At 33.3% G+C, this 25,802-nt stretch overlaps 1 protein-coding gene across 1 annotated transcript in view; it reads right to left on the reverse strand.

Annotated features, from left to right (window-relative positions):
- Ac3 (Adenylate cyclase 3) overlaps positions 1–25,802 on the reverse strand; it is a 321,798-nt gene that overhangs the window by 171,203 nt on the left and 124,793 nt on the right. The window contains exons 3-4 of the mRNA XM_089651683.1: positions 16,972–17,121; positions 11,909–12,024 (exon numbers count right to left, since the gene is read on the reverse strand). Coding sequence (XP_089507809.1) covers positions 11,909–12,024; positions 16,972–17,121 — 266 coding nt within the window. The remainder of the gene's footprint in view (positions 1–11,908; positions 12,025–16,971; positions 17,122–25,802) is intronic.

Raw genomic sequence — 25,802 nt, forward strand, 5'->3', positions numbered from 1 at the left:
TGCGTTACAATATACTTATATAGCATCATCCGTGTGCTCGATGACGTTGATTTGTTATAGTGGGATCCTAGTCTACAGCTGACTTGGCAACACTGATTGAGTCCTGGTTACAGGACGTTGCCTGGATGCTCATGTCTGCAGATGTTCTTTTCGATGAAACAATGCCAGTTCAAGTTTCACAAGAACGATTTTTAGCCAATGAAAATAACAAAGTCCGTCTGATTTCGATGCTTACAAAGCAATTTATACAGGATGATTTTACAGTTAAGCAGGCTGAAGAAGATGCTGATGAGTTGATTGTCAATACTGCGATTTCCTTGTGTTCATCATATGACGCTGTTTTCATTATTGGTGAAGACGTTGATCTCTTAGTTCTGCTGACAGCATTAGCACCACCCAAAAGTTGTATATATCTTCGCAAACCCGGGAGAGGCAAAACTTTTGAAAGACTGTATTCCGCGAATAGTGTGAAATACAAAGAGGCGGCTGAGAATATTCTGTTTCTTCATGCCTTTAGCGGCTGCGATACAACATCGTCCTTCTTCAACCAAGGAAAAACAAAATTTTGTTCGCTTGTGCAAAACGACACAAGACTCAATGCCATGATAGGAATCTTCAAACAACATGATGCAACACCAGAAGACATAGCAGTTGCAGGAACACGCTTTCTTGTTGCTTTGTACGGGAGTGACATGGATAGGGAAACCTTGGAAGAAGTCCGCTACAAACGTTTCGCAAAGTCGACAACAAAAAGCAAATTCAATCTTGCCTCTTTGCCACCAACGAACGACGCTGCACGGTACCATGCATTTAGAACGTACCATCAAGTCCAAAAATGGTATGGAATCCAAAAAAATCCAGAAAACTGGGGCTGGAAACGTGACACCAACGGGCTTGTTCCAGTAAGAATGACAAAGAAACCAGCACCCGAGACTTTATTAAAATTTATTTCATGCAATTGTAAAAAAGGATGCGGCGTTGCATGTAGCTGCAGGAAAGCTGGATTGAAGTGTTCTATTGTATGTGGGTGCTGTAATGGTCAAACATGCCGAAATTGGCCAGAGGATCACATCCATGTCGAGGACGAAGAAGAAGAGATTTTGTCAATGGAAGCCCAGAATCTCAGTATCACAGGCAATGAGTTAGATGATGACATTGATGACGAAGACTGTTATTAAGTAAGATAATTTATTGTAACATAATTCATAGTAATGTAACATAATTTCGAAATCTACCATCGCTGGTATATCTGTGGAGTAGACCTACTGGGGATACCACAATAAAATGCGCCATGTTCTCTACCTCATGGTGGTGTGGAAATGAGTTAACAAAATTATTATAACTATGTAATGAATAACCCGAAAAAATTACAAAGTTGAGAATTTCATCATTTTTTAGAAAAATATTCACATTTCCGCCACTGTAACTCGTTACATATTAGACTTACAAAAAAAAACTTTCTACAAAAAATGTAGGTAATTTAGTTGTCTTTAAGTTTGCCTTGAACAATTTGGTTGTAAAAACGACCACTTCACAATTATTTTGAAAAAAACAAATTTTGGCACCTTCAATCCAAGATGGCGGGTCGAGCTCGACCCTCCCAAGGTCGAAAACTTTTTTTTTTCTTTAGAGTCCCAATCTTAACAACATATATCAAAATCGCAACTACCTAACCTTTTGCAAGGTAAAACTCCCCACTGACTGGACTAAAATTTAAGTTTAAAAAATAATTCAACTCCTGTTTTCCACAAAGCATATGAGGTCCCTTATGCACTGCGTGCAGAAGTATGCCAAGAGCTAGATCGTCTTGAAAGCGAAGGCATAATTTCTAAAGTTAAATATAGTACTTGGTCTTCTCCAATAGTTTGTGTACCAAAACAAAATGGAAAAATACGTTTATGTGCAGATTTAAAATCTACAGTCAATCCACAATTGAGAATTGATCAATATCCTATTCCACGTCCAGAGGATATTTTTAATAAATTTTCAGGTTGTCAAGTATTTTGTAAATTAGACTTAACAAATGCATATTTACAGTTGTCTGTGTCAGATTCTAGTAAAGAATTACTTACAATTAATACATGTAATGGTTTATATGTTTACAATCGTTTACCTTTTGGGTTGTCATCGGCTCCTGCCACATTTCAAATGGTCATTGATACAGTCTTGGGAGGCATAAAAAACTGTGCTGCATACATTGATGATATTTGTGTAGGTGGTAAAGATGAAACGGAGTGTTGTAATACTTTAGAAAAAGTTTTGTCAAAGTTAAATGAGTTTAATATAAAAATTAATGTGTCAAAAAGTGAATTTTTTGTATCTTCTTTTGAATTTTTAGGTTTTACTTTGTCAGGTCAAGGCAAAAGTCCGTCTTTGTCGAAAGTTGAGAAAATTAAGTCTACTGGGTGTCCAGAAAATGTTACTCAACTAAAATCGTATTTGTCAATGTTGAATTTTTATAGGAATTTTATTCCTATGTGTCCTACTGTACTAGAACCACTCCATAATTTATTAAGAAAGAATGTAGAATGGTGTTGGTCTGATGAATGCGAAAAAGCATTTATAAATAGTAAGTCTCTCTTGTCAGATAAAACTATGTTAGTTTTATTTGATCCGTCAAAACCATTGTGTCTTACAGTCGACTCCAGTGCATACGGTGTCGGATGTGTCTTAAGTCATGTCGTAAAGAATCAAGAATTTCCTATAGCTTTTGAGTCTGCAACGTTAAATTCAGCTCAAAGAAATTATAGCCAATTGCACAAGGAAGCCCTTGCTGTTATTTTTGGAATCAAGAAGTTTCATAAATATTTAATTGGTCGTCATTTTACTATATATACTGATCATGCTCCATTGTTGTCTTTATTTGCCGAAGATAAAAAAGTCCCCGTTTTAGCTGCATCACGTCTCATAAGATGGTCTATAATATTGTCCGCGTACAATTATAAATTAGTTTTTAAAAATGGACTGAAAATTCCTCAAGCTGATGTGATGTCACGTTTGCCAAGTGAACAACAATTTAATGTAGAGGAATGTAATTTTGTATACATGTCAACACCCTTAATTCCATTTTCAGAAGTTGAAAGTCATTCTGAAAAAGATGAAATGTTATCTAAAGTCATTAAGTATGTTTCAATCGGTTGGATTGAAAACTTGTCAAGTCCAGAAATTAAAAAATATTTCAAGTTCAGAAATTTACTGTCGGTCAAGGGAAAATGTCTTTTATTTGGTGACAGAATTGTAATACCAGAATATCTTAAGTCTAAAGTCTTAAATTTAATACATTATGGTCATCCTGGTATAGTCAGATCAAAAATTCTTGCTCGTTCTTATGTTTGGTGGTTAGGTATGAATCAAGATATTGAAGATATTATTTCTAGATGTGAAATGTGTCAGTCGGTACAAAAATCTAACAAAAATGTGCGTCATAATTGGCCTATTGCTGAAAGTCCATGGGAAAGAGTCCATTTGGATTTTTTTGACTTAAAAGGTTCCAAATACTTGTTAGTTTGTGATTCATATTCAAAGTGGATAGAATGTTTTTATATGAAAAATACTAAATATTCGGATTTGTTATCAAAATTAAGTGAAGTTTTTTTCCAGATTTGCGTTTCCGAAAACTATTGTTTGTGATAACGGTCCTCCATTTTCATGTAAAGAATTTTCTATTTTTTGTAAAGAAAAATCTATTAAATTATTATTTTCTCCACCATATAATCCCGAGTCAAATGGATTAGCAGAACGATCTGTTCAAACATTCAAAAAGATTTTAATTAAATTTATGTTTTCAAAAAATTCTAAATTTTTGTCACCAGCTCAACGTCTAATAGATTGTTTGTATACTTATCGTTCCACCCCTACTTCTGTCACGGGTTTGTCTCCTATGGCTAAAATATTTTTGTATGAGCCACGTACACCTCTTCATGTTTTGACAGAAGAAAATAATGTAAATAAAAGTAAGCAATCAAGTAAAAATGCATTGACAGAGTATGAGGAAAATGATAATGTATTGGTATACTTAAGACATTTGAAAGGTCCTATGAAATGGGTTCAGGGAACTATTAAGTTAAAATTAAGTTCATGGGTGTATTTAATTCTTTTAATCGGAGGAGAGGTAAAAAAGGTCCATGTTAACCAAATAAAAAAAAGTTGCATTAAGTTAAAATCAAATTATGAAAATCCCGATAAATGGTATGACTTGGGAAGTCAAGAAAATAAAAATGATAGTGAGCCTTTACCCAGCACTAGTGGGAAAACTGATGTAGTAACTAGGGCTGGCAGATTGGTGAAACCTCCTGTCAGATTTAGTCATAGTGATTATGTTTAAGTTTTATTTGGTATTGTAAATTGTTTGAAAATAAAAAAAATAAATAAAGGAGGAAAGGATGTTATGTATGGCCATGTTGGCAGTCCTGATGCGTCACGTGGGAGATTATAACGAGTGTGCGCAGTGTGAATAAACGTCATAGGTCTGAGTCAACAGTCTTTTATTTTTAATAATCCCCGATATAATACTATCTTATAACATAAAGTGTGTTTCGTCACGACGTTCATGTGGTTACGTCACGCCAGTAGCTTCATTTGGCTCCGCCAATCCAGAGCAGGATTTTCAAGAGTACGTGTTGAATCCATGCTTGATTTTCGTACGACAGAATGCCATCAATGCGTTAAATCATCGATGAACCTCCATCTTCTTAACATGAAGAGATATTCATCGAAATAAAAGACGCCGTAAAACGCTGTGAAATTCAGTAATCGTTGAGAAGGATTTCCGTCTTTTTGGGCAATGATTAATATTAACGTGATCAGTGTTTTTAAGAAGTCATCGATGGACCTCCATCTTTTTAATATGAAGAAATATTCAACGAAATAAAAAACGCCTTAAAATGCTGTGAAATTCAATTCCAATTCTGCGTTGCGAGGAATATCCACCTTTTTGGGCAATATTAATTTTAACGTGATCAGTGTTTTAAAGAAGTCATCGATTGATTTCATTATTTTCATCACGTGAAAGAGGCTATTACGACTTACTAGAAAGATACGAAATCAAACCGCCGAGAGATACTGCCGTTAAACATAATTATTTGCAACGAGGTAACGCCGTGTGTGTGTGCATTGGTTCATGTTTAAATGACTCATTAAACATTAATTAATTCATTCATTGAACATTATAACCAAGGGCGGGCCCCGCCATTGACATCAACATAAATAAAAATCATCACACCTGGTGAGTGCAGAAATCTTGCGTTATTACTCTGTGTGTTGGTCGGGGCATCGTGATACTACCAGTCTCCCTAGAACAGATAGAGGATCAATCTCCTTTCTCTGACCCAGTACGGAACGCGAACTAAAGCGTCTTCGTACAATGTGTAAATTTATACAAAGCACCAATGTGGTAAAATGGGATGTTTGTTGTTTTACAAGTAAAATACTAGGCATATATTTTCAATAATAATTTCTACCGATCTGAGTGATATCGATGTTATGAAATGACAGAGCAGCGACATTAACATTCGAGACAGAATGTTATCTGGGCGGCTCCATCGGTGTTGCGACTATTTCAGGAGACTGCTCTTTAAGATACACTGCACTATTATTATATGGGTACCCAGCACTCCCAGCAGCGCAATAGAACAAGGCACGATGCTACAATAATACCTACGTACAGGCATCTTCCGAGATTCTGCAGTTCCTGTGAAATCTTCACCGAAGGGAGGATGCACTCATTCCCACTTTGCTTCACCGCCGCCGTTTAGCTTCTGGGGAAGGATTCGAGACTCGACAAACCCCTTTGTCACGACTTGATCTCAGTAACTCAGGTTTCATTTTAATTAATTCTGAATTCAGATGTCCTCCCTGAACTCTGGTATTTTTAATTTACTTTGAATCTTAACTAAATTTAAATTTTTATTTAATTCTTAACTCCATAATTAAAACTACTTTGATGGAAAAAACCTTCAAAATAAAAGTTGTTGTGATGAAAAAAAAAATATTCGTTTATTTTTTTAACAAAATTGAATAGGTATCCCATATAAATACAAATCGTATATCCGAGATACTATCTATTGTAATCATTCAAAAAGATAGCTGTCAAAAATATAGGAAAAATTAGTTACAAGAAAATATTGATAATAAATTTGAAATATGAGATCAACAAAAATGAAGTATAATTGTTGTTGTCCCTATAATACAAAGTTCCTTTTTGTTGATTCGCAGTTGAGACCATTATCTTTTTTTCTGTGTCTTGTTCTGTTTCATGTTTTGTTTAGATTTATTAGTTCATTATTACTTCATTTAAAATTCTTAGTTTTTCTACTGCGCACAAAATATTGTAGATTCAATGTACCATATAATAGAATAATAATTATGATCTTAAACGTAACGAATAGCTTATTTACACGATTATTTCAAGCACTCGACTGTAAAGCGATACATCTCGCAGTAGAGGAATTAAATATGTAGTGAAGTATTAATTAAGTAAAATGCAAGGAAATTGAATAATTACTTACAGATATTATCGTAAGGGGCTGCTTCTTAAATCGAACTATAAAACTTTTTATAAACTACGAGGAAGATTTTAACTAGAAAATGAATGAGCTTTCGATGAAAATTAGTTTTAGTTTAGTTATGTATATTGACTTTACTTCGCTTATCGATGTTTATATGATCTTCAATTAGTTATTCAAAACTTCACTGTCAAATTTAGGTTTAAATCTTACCATACTGTATTAGGATTATATTTATTTTTAAGAAACAAACAGCTTATGTATTACAAATATAAAATAATTTATATATAAAGTTAAGCCAAACTGCTATCTAAAGATGTTTAGAGATCTCAGTTTTTAGTATCTTAAGGCCTCATCTCTCGACAAATGCTTTAGTTGCATTTAAAGATACGCTCTGATTTCTATAACTTTGTTACAGACATGAAAAATATCAGAACAAACGTGTTTTTAATAATTTTTGGCATAACAAATGTATAGATATTGTCTTCAAAAACAACTTTTTTTATTTTTAGAACGACGAGTTATCGTGAAACTGTTATAAATCGGTAGAATTGGGTAAACGAGGGCTTAAAATTAATTAGTAGGTACAGGGGAGAGGAAGAGGAATATATGATAAGGATTGGAAATGCTAAATACATTCTTACTTCATACTATACATATTAATTTATGATCGCATGCGTTACTTCGGTTCAATATTTCTGAAGGTTATTGCCAAGAATGTCTATATTGTGAAATTTTGAGCTATACTGCGCACAGAATATCCTACGGGGAATTGAGGATTATTTTGTAATGTTTGTTCTACAAGTGGAAAAATGAATGAAAATGGTTGGTGGTGTTAATTTTTTGTTTTATTAAATCAGTTTTACAGATTATTTATGGACATTATTCGCGAAACTCGATAAGGATATTGTCGATTCGATGAACAACAAATTTGAATAATTTGAATATAAGCCACATATTGTGATTTACAAGTCTAATCTATAGATGAATTTAAATGTATATTTGAAAAAACTATTGAATATTGAATGTTATCTGTGTGAAAGCATTACATTCAATATTCAATCAAACATCTACAAAATGCAAGAGTTTCTATAACAGTCCTTCACTAGCCGCTTTAATTTTTTATTGAGTGTTAGATGATAATGTCAAACATCCTGCAATCATGTTATAAATTAAATATTATTTAGCATGATTGCAGCAATATTCATTACAAAATACGGCTCCACTATAAAAATGTGTGTAAAACATTATTTGGCCTCCCGCACTATTGCAGCGCTTCAAAGATTATATGAATTTACCTATTTATTACTTTTTACATTACATCTTATATAATATGCAAAACATAATATATCTTGAATTTATTATAAATATGTGTTGCATGTGAATTCAATTTCACGGAGAAATCTTCCTGATAAAAATATTGCTAATGTACTGGACACCTACGCCAGTGACATTGACTTTAAAATGTCAGTTTCCCCTCGGGGGTACCTTAAGGAAGGATCTGGAAGTTAATTATTTCAATAATTGTTTAGGTACATCCACCTCTCCGGTACAGCTAACGTATTAAGAATCTCTTAAAATATTCGTATTCAAGTTAAAAACGGGATTGTAGGACATTAACGGATGAACAGATAGGTATTTTGGATTCCTGGTAAGCAAAATGCCAATATTTTATTACGATGTCGAAACGAAAATTTCACGAACACGTGATCATAAAAATCCAAACATTTTTGCATTTCTCATGATATATTATTAAGATAAACGCAGGTGTGTGAACATGTGTTCCGATATTATTATGAATTCACTAACACTTTCTCAGTCCCATTTTTAACAGGATTTTTAATAAAGCAGCCTTACTGATATTTCTCTTTGTACGCTTGCCTTATTGCTAATATTTCCAAACTAGACATAAAATTCTCTCTTGCATTTTTATTATTAATTTCGTTAATTACATAATTTATAATAACAAATTACCATAAATCCAGGTTGTCCTTGTGACAGCGATAAACAAGTTGTTATTTTAATTAACCCTAAATTATTGTCTCTTTTAAATAACCTCCGTTACCCGAGGGATCCATATTATGTTAGCCTCGTGTGAAACTTTTGTTAAACTATTTCATATTAATAGCAGCCAAAGTTTAATCTCAAACTTCCATGCAAAATAACTAACACAGTAATAACATGTTTTAGTTTATAAAACGAGACTTTTCCCATCATGTTTCATTTTAAACTACACAACTCCGAAAAGTTTTGTCGAAGGCATTTATCACTGTACACGAAAAATTGCGATAAAGTGGCAGCCATGTTTCTCCTCCAGTGTTCAGTGTTAAAATATATAAATTGCTTTAATTAAAGATAAAGCATTTTATAAGCGGAGCAACCGTTCATACAAATAATTTGCCTATGAAAAGATTAGTATCCAAAAAATTTCTTACTGGATAGCGACACGCGATGGAATGTTTTTTTTCCACGTTTTAACCATTTAACGTTACGGTTATATGTCTAATTTTATTCGCTTCGATTAATGTACAATGTCGGCGAGAAGTTTTACCTCTTTATTCATATAAGATATAAAGTAAGAGACTTATCATCTTCTTTTTTTATCGCAGACATGTGTTTAAGAACTTTATGAGGAACATAAAATGAAAATACACGACCGTTTATCAGAATATTTTAATAAAATAGTACATACGTACATGGCAGATGCGACGGATGCGACACTGTTTTAGAATTTACATGTTTTTATCTTGCGTTTTAAACATCCGGTCGTTTTTGATTGTTGTACATGAACGGTAACTGTTAGATTCTTAGGTTTCTGTTTTCAATTGTCATCTTTATGGATGCTGGATGAATGTGAATGGTATTTTGAATAAGAGGAAGTATTTATCATGACTCTAGGATAGACACAATTTGGAAAGCGGGCTTGGGTACTACCGCTCCGGGAACCATTTCTTTAAAAACCAACCCCTCTGCCATACATCACCCCAAGTGGTTCGCTATGTTTGGTGATTTAGCAGGGGTGCATCGGGCGAGGTGTATCCAGGATGCGCCTGTCTATCAACTGCGTGACGTGCCAAATCGGAAGAGGCTGGTTTGGGTATTTCCGTTGACCTCTCCAACTGGTTTCTCGACCCATCGCCTTGCACTGCAGTGGGAGGGATATGATCATATGTCCGTCACTCCTGGATATACTTATCCCTAGATTCCTACCCAATCCTCATACCTTTTACCTTCCTAGAACTTCTTCTCCTTCCTTTCCTTAAAAAAGACCCTCCATACAGCATCTTAAAAGATGACATAGGCCCAGAGAGAAATCATTTTCCTAAGGATGTGTGTACCTCCTGTGTGGCGAAAAAACTCGAAAAATGATGCGGTAGGGAAGAAAAAAAAATGTAGTCACTCCACAGCTAAGCTGTTTAGCCTAAAACAACCCGTTCTCGGATTCAATAGTACCGATAAACATTCCACAAGTTAATATTTGGCACGCACTTCTTGCAATACTATTTAAAGGTGTTAAAGGGATCAATGATGATAGTCCTTTGTAGAGAGTTCCTTTTAATTATTCTGAACAAACAAAGCGTTCATGCCTATATTCCAAAAAACGCCTTAATATATCGATAAGATAGGATAACCTATCAATCAGATATCAGATAACCTAACCGTCGCTCCGGTATAAAGCTAGATTTAAGGAGTAATTTGATAATATATCTTTTGTTTACTAAATAATAACTTCATCGATTGGGAAAACCCATTTTGAAGCAAATCTTTCATTAAAAATCAACATCCCTATAATAAACAAAACCTTAACAATAGATTATTCATCACAAACTTAAAATTCCCAGCTGAATAATTTGATACAGTAATTAAAATTCGCAAGCCGACCGAAAAATGACGGATCCGTTGATCGTCCTCGGGCTTAAAGTAACGTAATAAAAGCTTTCTGAATAAAGAAGGGCTTGTCTAATGGTCTTTATATTTTAAAGGGTTGACCTTTGGGACGAATAACGAATGTTTTATTATTTCCTTTTGCAAAACAATGTGACTTTCTTTCATCCAACGCAAAACTACGATAACTTCTTGAGTTCAATTCAACTGGAATAAATTCAACATTTTTTTAACCATTTTTTTTAAGTGATATATCTTTCGTAAAAAAAAACGATGAAATTTAATGGTTTCGGCACGGCTCATACTTTATATTTTTAATAGGTAATTATGAAATTTAATGGTTTAGGCACGGCTCATACGTTATATTTTTAATAAGTAACTATTAAATATAATGGTTTCGACACGGCTCATACTTTATGTTTTTAATTGGTAACTATGAAATTGAATGGTTTCGGCACGGCTATACATTATATTTTTAATTGATTACTATGAAATTTAATGGTTTCGGCACAGTTCATACTTTATATTTTTAATTGGTAACTATGAAATTTAATGGTTTTGGCACGGCTCATACTTTATATTTTTAATTGGTAACTATGATATTTAATGGTTTTGGCACGGTTCATACTTTATATTTTTAATTGGCAACTATGAAATTTAATGGTTTTGGCACGGCTCATACTTTATATTTTTGCAAAATCAGCCAATCTACAGTTAAATCTGATCGTGAATGATAATTTTATAGTTACCAATTAGAAATGACGTCACATCCTAGTATTTTTTAACATAATTTCATTTAAGCTAAACTTCTAAAGGTAAAATCCATTCTGTTTTACATAAAGTTATCATAAATTTTGTTCGCTCTTATTTCAAGTTTGATAAAATATTTAAGTTTTTGTTGTTAAATGAACAAATATTTTTTTCTCTTAGAATATTACGTTTTCACTCATTTCATTTATTTTTTTCTGGGAGGGAATTATAAAAGATTTTAATGAAATTGTGTAAATTTAAATGATAATAAAGGAAAAATCTTTAAATCCAAAAAAGAAATGTTTTTTCCCTTAGTGTAAAATCTCGTTTTCTCCTTACTTTTCAAGTGCCTCATCGCCTGAATAAAGTTATTTTTAATTGAAACTCTTTTAATTAAAAATTATTTATATTGCCCGACTGCCACTGATTTTATGTACTCTTAACAAAGCCACATCTCGTCTTATATATTTTACCTACAGTTTTGGATTTTTACAAATTAGCAAACGAAATTCTAAGAAGGTTACGAAAATTCCCTGATACACATAGATTTTACAGTTAAGAACATTTTCAAAATTGATAAGGCACATCAATATGTTTTGTTAATTCACTAATTTGTTTTTACCTGTAGTTTTTTGTAATCTGAATATCTCGCATTATATATTTTTTTTAAATTTTCATCTGTTGAATTTTGAAACAGTGCAAACCATAATATATGATGTGTTGTTGACATTAAAATTAAAATAACCACAAAATTAAAGTCTTAATCCTACCTGACGTTCTCATGCCTGGACATGTAGATCTTCTTAAACTGCGTATCTGTAGATCCTAAATCCTGCCGCATCTTCACAGCCACGTGCTCTGGCAGAACGGAAAGAAGCAGACGTTCCTGTAAAATATTCACATAACTTCAAAATCCGGTAACAAAACGTAATAAAAAATTAAAGTTACGAAAACATATTTGAAATAAATCAATCATTTTGCAAGAACCACTAATTTCATGAAGCCTCCGTGGCCGAGGGGTGAGGCTCCCGATTACGAATCCGAAGGTCCGCGGGTTCATATCTCAGCGCGCAAGAAAATTTTATTTTATTAATTTGTATTGTTTCACATTACAATTTATTAATATTTTTGCTGATACCGCAAGTGAAAGACAACCATTCAGAATTAAAACTTTCGCTGTACTTGCAAGTACTTCTCCATTTTCTTTATCTCAGCTCCTTCCCATCCCCACTTCTTTCAGCATAAAAACATACGCCAATTGGGTATGCCATAGTTTCTTGCTCCAGACGGTTGGGAGAAACCGGGACTTTTGTACAGTATTCACATTAAAATAAACATCTGTGCCCACTGATTATTTATACCATAGATTTAAAAAAATACAGTTCTGATTGGTTAATAACATTTTAATAATAATATTTGGATTATTTGTATAACGCTGTTTTTGTGCAAAATCATCCCAAGGGCGCTGAAACGTATATTTAGAGCAGAGCTATAACTCCGTTTCCATACCTAACGAGTTTCCTAAGAAACATAAATTTAAACTCTATACATTATCCATCGAATTCATCAACCACGCATAAACAATTTTATCACACACATTATAGTATGCAATGCTCAGTAGTGAGATTTTAGCATGAAGACGTGTACTAAATGGCTTATTGATCAGGGAAAAAATGAAGCCAGTGGGAAACAAAACACAAAACACTTAACTTAATTTTCATTTTCCTATTTTTCTTTTCTTATTTTTGTATTTTCATTTTTCTTACCCGAATTAAACTTTTCGAAAACAAATGGACAGTAACTTTTAAAAAATTGCAAAAATAAGACACGTTTAAACTCAACTCAATATTCTGATACCGACCAACAAGGAATTCCTTAGAACAGGCATTGACGAATTATATTTATCGCTTTCACCTTTAACACCTTTCGCGAGATATTAGTACTCAAAAGCGCCTCTAATTGTATAGCTCTATGAGAACAGGCTATACATATATAGTTATATAGGGAATTAATAGTAATCATGCAAACATAATGGCATCTTGAATTCATATGCAACCCCAATTTATAATAAATTAAGTAATTATGTTTTTGATATTATTTTTTTAACATTAATGTCAAATAAATACTATTTAAACAAATGGATTTTTTTTAATTATGAACGGAGGCATGTGAAAACTTGCAGCATGAGAACACTAGGTGTGATTTAAATCAGTAGGCGATTACGATTTCATTATTACATGCTCCGTGTAAAGTGATTAATACTCCAAACATAATGTTAAATCACAAAGAGAACTGTTTTCTACGAAAAATGTATTGTGAATTTTCCAACAGGTTTCTAGGGAAAGGGGATGTCACGCATAAAAATAATTAACCTTTCACGTTCAAAAGAATTAAAAATGAAAATTAATAAAATAAACATTGAAGCATAAAAGTTTTAACTATTCACACACGATTATTAAAAGGCTTGTTTTAAATGTCAAAAGAAAAAACATACTAGTCTTTGAAGTAGTAACACATAACGTTAATGTTTTTTTACACTTTTGGAGGTACAAGGTAGTAGGATAATATTTTACTTAATTCCAATTCCTACGATAATCTAGATGTCTTTATTGTAGCTTATTTTAGTATAAAAGCGCTTATTCTCATAAATATTCATAAGTTTAAAGGAGGCGCAATTCAGTCCACAACGTCTATCTTGATTAAAATAACCTCCCACTCAGAAACACACAACAAAAACGTTATTTCATTGAAAGTTCACCGCGGGTCGACGGACTAACTTATGAATATTCATCCTTATTCTGCCCCATCTTGACACTTAAGTATTTTCAAGGGAAAATCATCATTTACTTAATTTAGCGTAAAATAATGAGCATTTTTATTCACCCCAACTCCTGGCGCATTAGCTCATTGCATTGGAATGACTATTTAAACTTTGGTGTGCTTATCCGAATGGACGTTCTACCAGGTAAAGATGCTTCATGAATAATAAATTGAAGCATTCGTGCTGCAATACTGCCGTGGCAAATAAAAACACAGGATCTTCCCATAGAATCTGTGTTTTTAGTTACCGCGGAAGAATAGCTCTTAAAGTATTTAATTTCCAGTGTGATAAAAATAATGGAAATCGTCAGGCATATAATGAATGTATTTGTATGACATTTCAACAATTATTATTAGGTACGCTATAGTTTTTATCCTTTAGCAGGATTTTAGTCTGCAAATATTATAAACATTATTGTTATTATATTTATGTATTATCACTAAACTAAACTTTTTACATCTTCTTGTGCCCTCTCGTATCAGGGTTAAGTAATGTAATTTTTTAACGTCAAAATTGTTATTTTTTGCTGTTCCTCTGGTATATTTTTATATTTCATCATGCTTGGTATAAAGAGCATCAGTTAAAAAAACTTTGTTTTTTAATTTTTTTCCAATCTCTAGGACTTTCAGGTGGTATCAAAATAAAAAATCTTTCATTTTATTAGGTGAATAATGTTGATTTGTTTTCTTCTATATTTTTTATTGTATGATATCTCAGTATGAACTCATGTAAAACTCGTGAAAATCAGATGATATTATGAGATTCGTGAAGCTGAAATTATTAATTAAAAAATTTCATTAAACTTGAAAAATTACGACATCAGTCAAAAAATTTAATAAAAGAAATACACCAAGAATTATTTACTAATTAATACGGGTACCACTTTATCGCTGGTGGGGTTCCCAAAAACAATTCCAATTTTTAAAGTCAATAGATATCCGAGTTCTAGAGTTCATCGGACCCGACGTTATAATAAACGCTCACAGGGTGTTATCGGAAGTATTTTCAGTATTTATTCGGTGTTGTGTCTGGGTGCACTTACTCCAGTGATTCCTGATATTATTAGGAGTAAAATGTAAATGAAATTGGAATCCGGTGACTTTTCTGTTTTTTTTATTATTTTTTTAAAAACTCGTCACTGGTCTAAAGTCTAGTCACAAGCACAAGCCTAGTAACTGGCCAATCCCTCACCTTAAAAAACTAAAACATCAAAAAAGTGATTTCAAAATCTCACTAACATATTTTACTCCAAATAATTTCGGGAATCACTGGTTAAAGTAAGTTCACCCAGACACACCACGGAAATCATTATTTTTAATTATTATTATTGTTATTATTTTGCGAAAAGTTTTCATGAATTATTTTGTTCATAATTTACTTTTTATATGAATACTGCACATCCCATATGACATCTCCGATCGGGGTATGTTTTGAGGCTTAAAATAGTGGGGAAACAAAGGAAATAGTGAAGAGGAAGGTGGGAAAGTACCTGGTTATTCAGATCTGGCCATCAAACACGGCAAAAGTCATTTGAAGCAACGTTTACTGGTACTGGATATGGGTGATACTGAGAAACGTGCTGCATATATACATTAAATCATTTAAATTGCGGAAAAACAGCAATTGCACGACAGTTGGATTTGAACCCGCGACGTTCGGATTGCTAGTCGAAATCCTTACCCATCTCAAATATTACGGAATATCTCATAATTATACATTATATTATGTGAAAGATATTCCTACGCGTGGTTTAATGATACAACTAACACTGTCTTTTTTATTATTTATAGCCACTTTCCTCTTAGTGCCTACGAGAAGGGCCTTTAGTATGATTATGAAAACCGAGAAGTTAATAAAGTCACCAAGGCAACAAAATATGTTAACGCTATAAAAAGTTAAGTAAGTCCATAGAAAAAGTCATCTATCGCCGCAGAAAAATTCAAAAATTGTAAGGTTATTCGTATCCCGGGAATATTATATTTCTTTTGAAAACAAAATTAATTAATTTGTAAAATAATTCTGTGATGGCTTTTTTGAAACTTAAAACTTCAAACGACAAGACAGTAATTTATAATCGGTCTCCACCTACACTTTGTGCTTTATTTGAAAAAAATACTCGTTTCGAAGTTTGTGTGGGCGTGAATCTCAGAAACAATATAAGATGTTGAAAATAAGTTCTTACTGCTCGGTACGTTCATACACGTGAGGTACAAGCCCATATGGCGCAAGCCCTGGGGATCGCAATTAGTATCGCAATTAATATCGCAGAAATGTTAAGACTTGGATATACTCAAATAGTTGCACAAATAGTTAACTGCCTCCATTTGGTCATATATGAAGGAACTGATGAAGTGTATATATTGCATATCCCAGTTATTGGATACAAGATAAGATTTACTGCACGTTAGATAAACATCTGAACTTTTTCATAGCCTTTAAAAGTGTTTCAAAGACTTTAGATTAAAAAAGTGTAACGAAATAAAATTAAATATTTGGTGAGATAAATATTATCTTTACAGGCTTGAATAAATTCAAAATCCAGCTGTACTATGGAAGGGAGAATGAGCTAGTCGTTTAACGTAGCATTGACTTTATTTCAAAATGAACCTATTTTTCCACGATTCATTGAATATTTGTAAAGTCAGGGACAGATATAGCTTTACTTTGATTTTTAGGAGTTCTTGAAGCGAAAGAACTGCTTCCTGAAATAGATTTTTTAACTAGATTTGTTTCACAGTAACAAACTCAACAAATTGCTGTTTATTTAAAACTTATTAAACGAGTAATATTCATAAAATCCAATTAACTTCAGATCGAAACAGGTCAGGCGCTGACGCAGTCCAATTTTATGCAGAGATTGACATATAGTTCAATTATATTAAATTGCAGGAAAAGTTAGTGATTTTTGTTTTCTTTGTTATACAACCGTTATTGATAGATTCAAATACATTTCGTAACTCGGAATTCTACTAACATATCTACTATAATAAATATTTTTGGGTGTTCGCTAACCTGTTCTGCACTTTGTTCTTCAATGACAAGCTTCACCTCTAAGCTCTGCCTGGTCTCCAGAAAGGCCAGTCTCTGCTGTCGGTCATCCAGCAGAAATCCCAAGAGACCCATCAGTCCGGCTGCCAATAGCAGCAATGCATTGGAGACGTGCTGAAAAAATGAACAAATCATTAATATTGCGCACAAGGAGTATTTTTATTTAGTCGTAACTACACTTCTGCTCTAGGTTTAAAGAAACAAATTCAACTAAGCTATTTTTAATATGTATACATATATATATATATATATATATACTTGGGATGTATCAGAACGTACCTGAAGGATTTCAACCAGCCATTTCTAAGCATATTTGGAACTAAAGAAGTAGATAACTGTTGGTTTTTAAAAATAAAATAAAATAAAAAATTTCATCACATACCACCACTGGGTAGTTGGTTACATTCTAGTGGATCACGTGATACGCACTCCGTCTCGTTCCAGCAGCACGTTAAAAAACGAGACATATAGTGTGAACAGTGGCGACGTGTGATGTGAAAAAATGTTTTTAATTGAAAAAATATATTACATCGAATAGCAACATGACATTTACGTTTTTTACTCCAAATGTGCTTAGGAATTGCTGGTTAAAATCATTCGGTTACATTCTATTGTATTTGAGTGTAAGTGAAAAAAACAAACATGTTTATATTACTAAAATAGTTTCCGAAAAAAAACCTTCGTTTATATACGTGACTCGTTTTTGTGCTCATTCGTAAAAGTTCGTAAAAGTGAGATAGTTTATTGTCTTGAAGGGTCAAACTTATCCCCAAATATTAATAGACCACTCGCCTTATTATGCATCATATTCAACATCACGATTCCACGTGCATAGTATAATATATTGTACAGTCAATCTTATAAAATTTACAGAACATGGAGTTTAGTTGACTGTGACATTTTAAGTATTTTTGTAGGCTTCAAAACGTAACTAGCAAGTGGCAGTTTCTCAACGTTCATGTTACTTTGCGTCAAAAGTCCTTATACTAATACTCCATAAGCCTCTCTGGATTCCCAGGAATATGTTAATTTTGCTTCCAACACCTCCGTAGACTTGGTGTTTTTACTGTTCGATAGTGTGAAAATAACGTAGGAGTTACAAAAACAACAAGAGAGGATATGGTGTGAATATTAAGTTAAAAACAGAAAATATTTATGTAATGCGGCAAATATTCTCTAGTGACAAAATTAACACAGTTTCTGGAATGTAACGTCATTTACGTAGTGAGATTAAAAAAAAAAAATAAGAATTTTAAAATATTAAAAATATGAATCGCATGTCACTGAAAATGATGAACAAAAACATTTTTCTATTAAATTCTCACGAAATTTATGACGACTGCATATTTTATTTGTCACATATTTCTTCAGATACTCAATCCAGACACTTCACACAACGCATGTGACGCTGTAACGTTTTCAACTAGCAGATAAATAATGAAGCAGTAAAAAAGGGCAAGTGTATGAAATCAATTGTGAATATAATAATATTTACAGGCGTTCCCATAAATTTTCAAGTATGTAGGTATTAACTTACCTGATAGTTGGGAACAGTTCACGTGCGTTGTACGGAGTGTCAAAGCGAAGTTAATAGTGTAAATAAAAACATGAAGAATCACAAAAATACGGTTACTTGGAAAAATATGCCATATGCAAATATAAGATAAATAAAAATCATTTAATATTATTGTAGAAAGCAATCACTTTGTGGTTTGACATATTTAATAAAATAAAATACTTTTTTGTTTTAAAACCACGATATTTATTAATTTAAGAACCGACCGGTTTCGCTTTACTTAAGCATCATCAGGGTACAAATTAATACTAAACAAGAAGTACATAATGTGTGTATATATATAACAAAATATAGAGGGAGACAACATGATACAAATATAAGCAACACAAAGACGGTCATAAAATACATTAACATAAGTGCACAAGTAATGGAAAAACCGCTAGGTAATTATGTAGACTAATGGGTTATATCAATAAATCGGGAGAAACAAAGCATCAACTGGCATGGTGGTAAGGAGGTAAGGAGAACTGGGATTTTTTTATGGGTTTATTGGAAACAGACCTAATATTGGACTATTTGATATGTCTAATTGATTATTAAGTAAAAATTCAAATAAACCAAAAGTCAGATACTTAATAATCAATTAGACATATCAAATAGTCCAATATTAGGTCTGTTTCCAATAAACCCATAAAAAAATCCCAGTTCTCCTTACCTCCTTACCACCATGCCAGTTGATGCTTTGTTTCTCCCGATTTATTGATATAACCCATTAGTCTACATAATTACCTAGCGGTTTTTCCATTACTTGTGCACTTATGTTAATGTATTTTATGACCGTCTTTGTGTTGCTTATATTTGTATCATGTTGTCTCCCTCTATATTTTGTTATATATATACACACATTATGTACTTCTTGTTTAGTATTAATTTGTACCCTGATGATGCTTAAGTAAAGCGAAACCGGTCTGTTCTTAAATTAATAAATATCGTGGTTTTAAAACAAAAAAGTATTTTATTTTATTAAAAATCATTTAGCTAGTTTGTTAATAATGGCTAAAAAAATGAAAACTGACCAAACACGGCTAAAAACGTTTCGAAGAATGTTTCAATTCTTAATGGTGGTCGTTTACCAAGGCGTTACTAAGAATATATGCATCCTGGATCATGCCGCAAATATAATGTAATTTATTATTTTAATGAATACATTATTCTGAAATTTAACAAATTAATTAAATAAATTTTACTACCCTGGAATTTCATCCCCCGCCCTGCGGATTCGTAGTCGAGAGCTTTAATCCTCGAACACGGAGCCATCATTACACATAAAATGAAATATAAAGTCTGTAAAAACAGTTAAATGGAATTGTTAAGCATATTATACAGCTTGCCGAAAATAAGAGTCATAAATGAAATTCAGGATATTTTTGTGAAAGTTTTGGTGCTTTCGTGGTGCCTTAAGCAGTAGATATTATACACTGAAGTAAGCCTTGCGCCTTGGCCCTTGGGTACCATATTATCTCTAAGCTCTCATTTCTCAGCGTAAGTAAATACGTTATAATTATAAAAGCTTATACCATTTCATTTCACACACTCCTTGCCTCGGTCACATTCATACATCGTCTCATACATTTCTTCTATTATTCTGACTCTTGACATGGTCCGACTCAAGTACCTGATTCACTTTATCGGCCACGTACTCCTCGGGCCTCCCCGACTGTTTCACATTCATTCACATTTACCTCATATATTCTCCTTTCACTCCTTTCTTCGTTCATTCGCTCGAAGCCTAAGTTTTTCGCATCAAATAATTTGGCATTTAAATTGACGAAAACCTTCACACATAAACAGCATTACAAAAAACTAGACCTCATTTACTTCTTTAGAAAGATGCTTATTATTAATATTAGTTAAATTTTGTATAAAGTCTACCATGCGCTTAGCCAATTACGTATAGAATATTGGATGGGGATCTGCCTCAAACACCGACATGAAGCAATACCTACAAGTACAGCGTCAAAAGATTTTTTTTAATGTTTAGTGTTTTCAGTGTTATTAAACATTTTTCAGAAAAGCTGTACTCAACTTTAAAGAAAAATTAGAACTTTACTGACTAACACACCTAAACTACAAAGACAAACTACTCACATCGACTGAACGTTCCAAAGTTGCATCTTTTGGAGAGAAAAACGATAAACGATAAAAAGATAAATTCCATGCACAAAATTAATATGAAATTAAAAATCCACGGATATAAACAAGTTTAAAAACAACCTCGAAATATAGCAAGTAAACATGAAGAAGACGAAAATATAAAAAAATATATATATATGAAGACAGGATAAGTATAAAAAATCAACCCAAAAAAAGTAATGTCATAATGAGAATGTCCACATAATTTTTGCAAATTGCGTCCAATGTCATTGTTCTTTGACATTTGTTGTAGACAGATAGAGAATTAGTTAACACCAAGCAGTGGAGCGATACACACCTGAAGAACGCGGAATCATTGTTACTTATTATTTGACCAATTTCCGATCTTAACGTACCATCGTTTGAACGCACCGTGAATTTCGTCGTGGTTTTCGTCGTCGTCCTGTCTCATAATATGAATCGACTGCCATTTTGTTAGAAATTAAAATGGGCTCTCTTTTCACGTTAGGTTTATTTGAAGGTGTAAAATTGATGACATTAAGTTGTAAAAATGATATCGTTCAAATGACCACCTCAAATTGGTGATTTTTTCTTCAATGTTAGCTTTTTGTGGTAAACGTGATTTCAAAAAACCCCAAAGGAAGAAGTTTAAAGTGAAAATCAGATAGATATGAATTTAAAAATACCATAAACAATTTTAAAAAAAACATTTCTTTCTCTCTAATAAACGACGTATGTAATATAAAGAGATATTGTAACCGATCTCTCGGTGGCAGGACCATATTACTTTCCAATATACAAAAGTGAGCCCTGTAATAAGGAAAAAAATTCTGAAAAATACGAAAAAGGATTCTCTTGAAATTGAAACGATACAAACAGGCGAGGTTTTTGATGAAGACACAAAAAGAAATAGAATTTCATTATTTGTTCCTTTTTTATCTCTCTGCTCGTCCTTTATCAGATTGTGAGGGGAAGGCTGCGGGACTTGACAGGATGGGCCAAATTAAGCCTTTAGTAAAAATAACCGTTTTTTACGGAATTTTTGGGACTCTTCAAAACGGTAGCGCGCCTGATAGCATCGTAATTCATTTTGGGCCATAACGTGCGCGCCGTTCTGCAGAATGAAACTAGGCAACGAAAATATAAAAAAAATCATTATTTTTATTAAAATTTATTCAACCTTCTGAAATGTTGTTTTTTGAGATAAGGAGAGTCGCTTGTAAAACATCTATTTTAATAATTCTGAGGAATTCGTAACTTGTTTGGTTTCATAATAATATGCCAGTTATAATAATAAGAGTGTTTTAAAATCATACATCTTCTTCAATTTGCTATTGTTCACTAAAACGGCGCTACACATATCATTCATTTATTACGATTATTATATAATAATTTAAATTCGACCTGTTTTCATTGTTTTAATTCATGTCAATTTTTGCACCACATTTGCCTTTTTACGTTTGTCACAGTGACACATTTGAATTATTGCTAGTAAAATAACGGCGGATTATAGTAGTTGTCAATCATCTGGCGGATTACTGAGAGAGCACTCTATTATTTTAGTCCCCGTTATCTGTTAATGCTCTCAACAAATCAGCAATTAGATTAATTTGGTTTGTTTACATTTAAGTGTGAATAATATGGTATTCGTCAACTGCCAATTCTCGGTCGGCCAGCTTTCTTTGTAATGTGTTGATTAATGATTGAGCATTATGCTAGATGGCTTTATCAATAGCTAAACAAACAACCCAATTTAAACAAATTTTAAAACGCTGATGAGCCATTAATATTCAGGTAATGTTCAATATCAATCTATAAAATGCATTTCGTAACGACGTCAAATGTAAAGTGAGATAAAGTTGTAAGAATAGTATTTGAAAAATCACAGTAATTGTGTGGAATAGTTTCATTCTGAAAAGTTTATTGTACTCGTATCACCGAGAGATCAACAATTTATCATATTTATCGCTCGTTTTCCAATATTTTTTAACAAAGGCGTTGATTTATGGAATGCTGTTTTAGCCAGCAGAGTACGATGAACACAATAATTTTTATGTCCGTTTTGTTGGCTAGCTGTTTTTGGTTTTAAAATTAATTGAAATTGCCTCTTTTTCCAATTGCAGGAATAGCGTTTTTCAAAAGGATATTTTTTACAATTTTAACGAGGCCAAAACTTGTGTTGCAATGGGAAAATCAAACATTTTCAAACATTGTCAAAGGAAATTCAGAAAAAGTTACTCAATAACAGTTTTTTTTTATTTGAATACAATACCAATTGGGGTATTTTGTGACGCTGAAGGTAGTGGGGAGGGGAAGATGGGGAAGTACCTGGTTATTTGGATCTGGTAACCAAACTAGACTAAAGCTATTTCAAGCAACGTTTCAATTCTAAATGGTGGTCGTACACCAGGGTGATACTAAGAGTAATAAGGTTTTTTGTCCAGTTGAGAATTTTTAAACACATTGATGTAACATAAAATCAATCAAGTAAATACAACCATCAGATGGTGATAGTAATAAGGCCAAATGAGCCGTAGTACTAGTAAGTCAGACACATGAAAGGGTATTGTTATAAGCCCTAGCTAGTTAGAGGATTATGAAATAATCCATAAAATCCAAAAAATCAAAGATACTGAGAGTATCTTACGCTCTGGGACTTGCACAAGTATACTATATATTATTTTAAATTAATAGATTGCAAAATAACACAAATAATATTATTATGCACGCCTGAACCCGCAATCTCCTAAGTTCGAGTTGAAAGCCTTACCTTTAGCACAAAAAGACATCTTAAACTTTCTTCGTTAAAAAAGAAACAATGCAACGAATTCCTACTAGTGCACAATCGTTATTTGTTATTACGTTTTGCCAGAAGAACAAATATATTACGATTTTTATTTTGTATATTTCGAAAAACGTATCACATTTACAAAACTTAACCTCCTTATTTATCTTTGTAATATAAAAGCTGGTGTTTCTTACAAATAAATAAATTACTATAATGTAGGAACCCTCGAAATGAGAAGTCACATTAACAGTTGAAATAGAGATTAGTCAAATAAAAATTCAACAATCAATCAACATTAAACGTGTTATCAAAATAATATCATATATTTTCATCAAGTACCTACCGTCACTTAAACTTTTGGATTTGTTGTTAAAAAAATAAAAACTTGATACCTCCACAATTATTGAATTTATAAATATATGAATAATACATAAAGCCAATACTTGGAAGGTGCCTACTAGGGATATGCTATCAGGTTTTTATTAGAATCTAGTTATTTTTTGGAGTCTCCGTATAGAAAATAAATTATCCAAGTTATTCTACCAGACGAACTGATAATCCGATAAACCGCGGCCAGACATCATTCCAATAATCTTGTTCATCAAAGTGAAAGTATTTCTGTGCTTCATCGACTTTCTTTTTTGGCAAGTTCGTGTCGGCTGGGAATCAAATTCATTTTTCATTTAATTAAGTAGTGTGGAGCTTGAGCGGAAGAAAACAGGAAATCTTTTTCAAAAATTCTAGAAATAGCCAACGAAGATAAATGATGATACGGTATAGTCAAATATTGTCTACTGCAGATTTTATTGGGGCACTTCTACACTTGTAGTTCTGTGAACAGTAGACCTCGCGTCAAAAAAGCATTTTTTTGTTTTTTTCTCATTTAATAAACCGTAGTTATAATTTCCACTGAAATCGTTTGATTTGTAAGTACATATTTAAATTACTAGCTTCTGAATTATAAATTATAAAATATTTCATACTTAGCCACTTAGTCAAAGTTAGCCACCTGGCCAAAGTTAGTCACCTAGTCAATGTTTGAATAATAAAGTGGATGCAGCATATTTTAGAAAACAGAAACGGATTTTAAAAACATATTTACGGACAGACGAATGCCAAACAGTCTAGCTAAAATAGTACTTCGCCACCGGGAAACAGCGAGATGGTTAATCAGACTAATGAAAGACTACCTAATCAAAGTCTCATATTTCTTAAATATCGTGACACAGGGAGGTTGTGAAAGTCAATCATATAATATTTGGCTAATTTATATAGCGCCGTTTTTGTGAGAAATCACCTCAAGGGCGCTACCCCTTACCCCTTACCCTACCGCTACCCCTACTAAGTTAGCACTTTAGTTTAGTACCCCGTTTCTTTGTGTATATTGCATTAAAATATCTTTAAAATCACAATATCTGGACACCATATTAACATGTGCCGAAAATAAGTTGGGTCATTCCGTTTCTGCAATTCAATGAGAATCACAATTGATAAGATACCTACCCGTAATAACATGTTTTTGTTAAAAAATTTTAAGCTACAAACCCAAGATTTTTGGGGATCTGGTGAGGAGACACGCAATGAAAGAGGTTGTTAAGGTCACAATGTTTCTATTGAGTCAGGATGTAGTATATGAGTTGACTTCGGGACCGGTGATGTAGATTCCGTATGCAGGCGGTGAAGTGTTGGTCAACGCCGCTGCTGGTGACCGGACTCGTGGAGGTGTCAGGTACTGGTGAAGACCATTGGTCTTCCGGGTGCTCTAGTGCTAACAGAAAAGCCGAAGGTGCGGTGGACCTGGTGGGCGGTTATGCGGGAGATGCATAGGCCGGCGAGGATGCCGCAGGGTCTAGGTGCGTGAATTTAGCGCTGGTCAGATGTGCTAGAACCAGGGTGCTGCGATGATCCGGTGTAGCGCTGGCCAGGAATGCTGGAGTCAGGGCGCTGTGATGATCCCGTGGGAGTCCATGGATGAACCGTGCAAAGCCGGGTGTATCGTCGTGCGTGGGGCGCGAGGTGCGCCGTTTGTCACTCGCGAGACTGGTAGATTTTTGGCTGACTAACGACTGACTGACTTCTCGCTACGTTGGGCCTATTTATATAGTCCAGCCAACGGCGGTAGTAACTACGCGAGACCACTGGTAAACTGGAGGTTACTCGTTCAAACTGGATACTTCTGGTAGTTTTGATGGTGCTGGAATTATGCCTAGGTGATTGTCTAGATTCTTTAGCGAATGCGCGAAATGTACCTAGTGAAACTCGCAATGTATTGACGTAGGTAGTTCGCTCAGTGGCAAGTACTCGTAGGCCGTAGGTAGGAACGTAGGAACGCCGACT

This window comes from Hesperophylax consimilis, chromosome 4 (assembly GCF_061612785.1).
Source record: "Hesperophylax consimilis isolate HC1 chromosome 4, BYU_Hcon_1.0, whole genome shotgun sequence".
Lineage (NCBI taxonomy): Eukaryota > Metazoa > Arthropoda > Insecta > Trichoptera > Limnephilidae > Hesperophylax > Hesperophylax consimilis.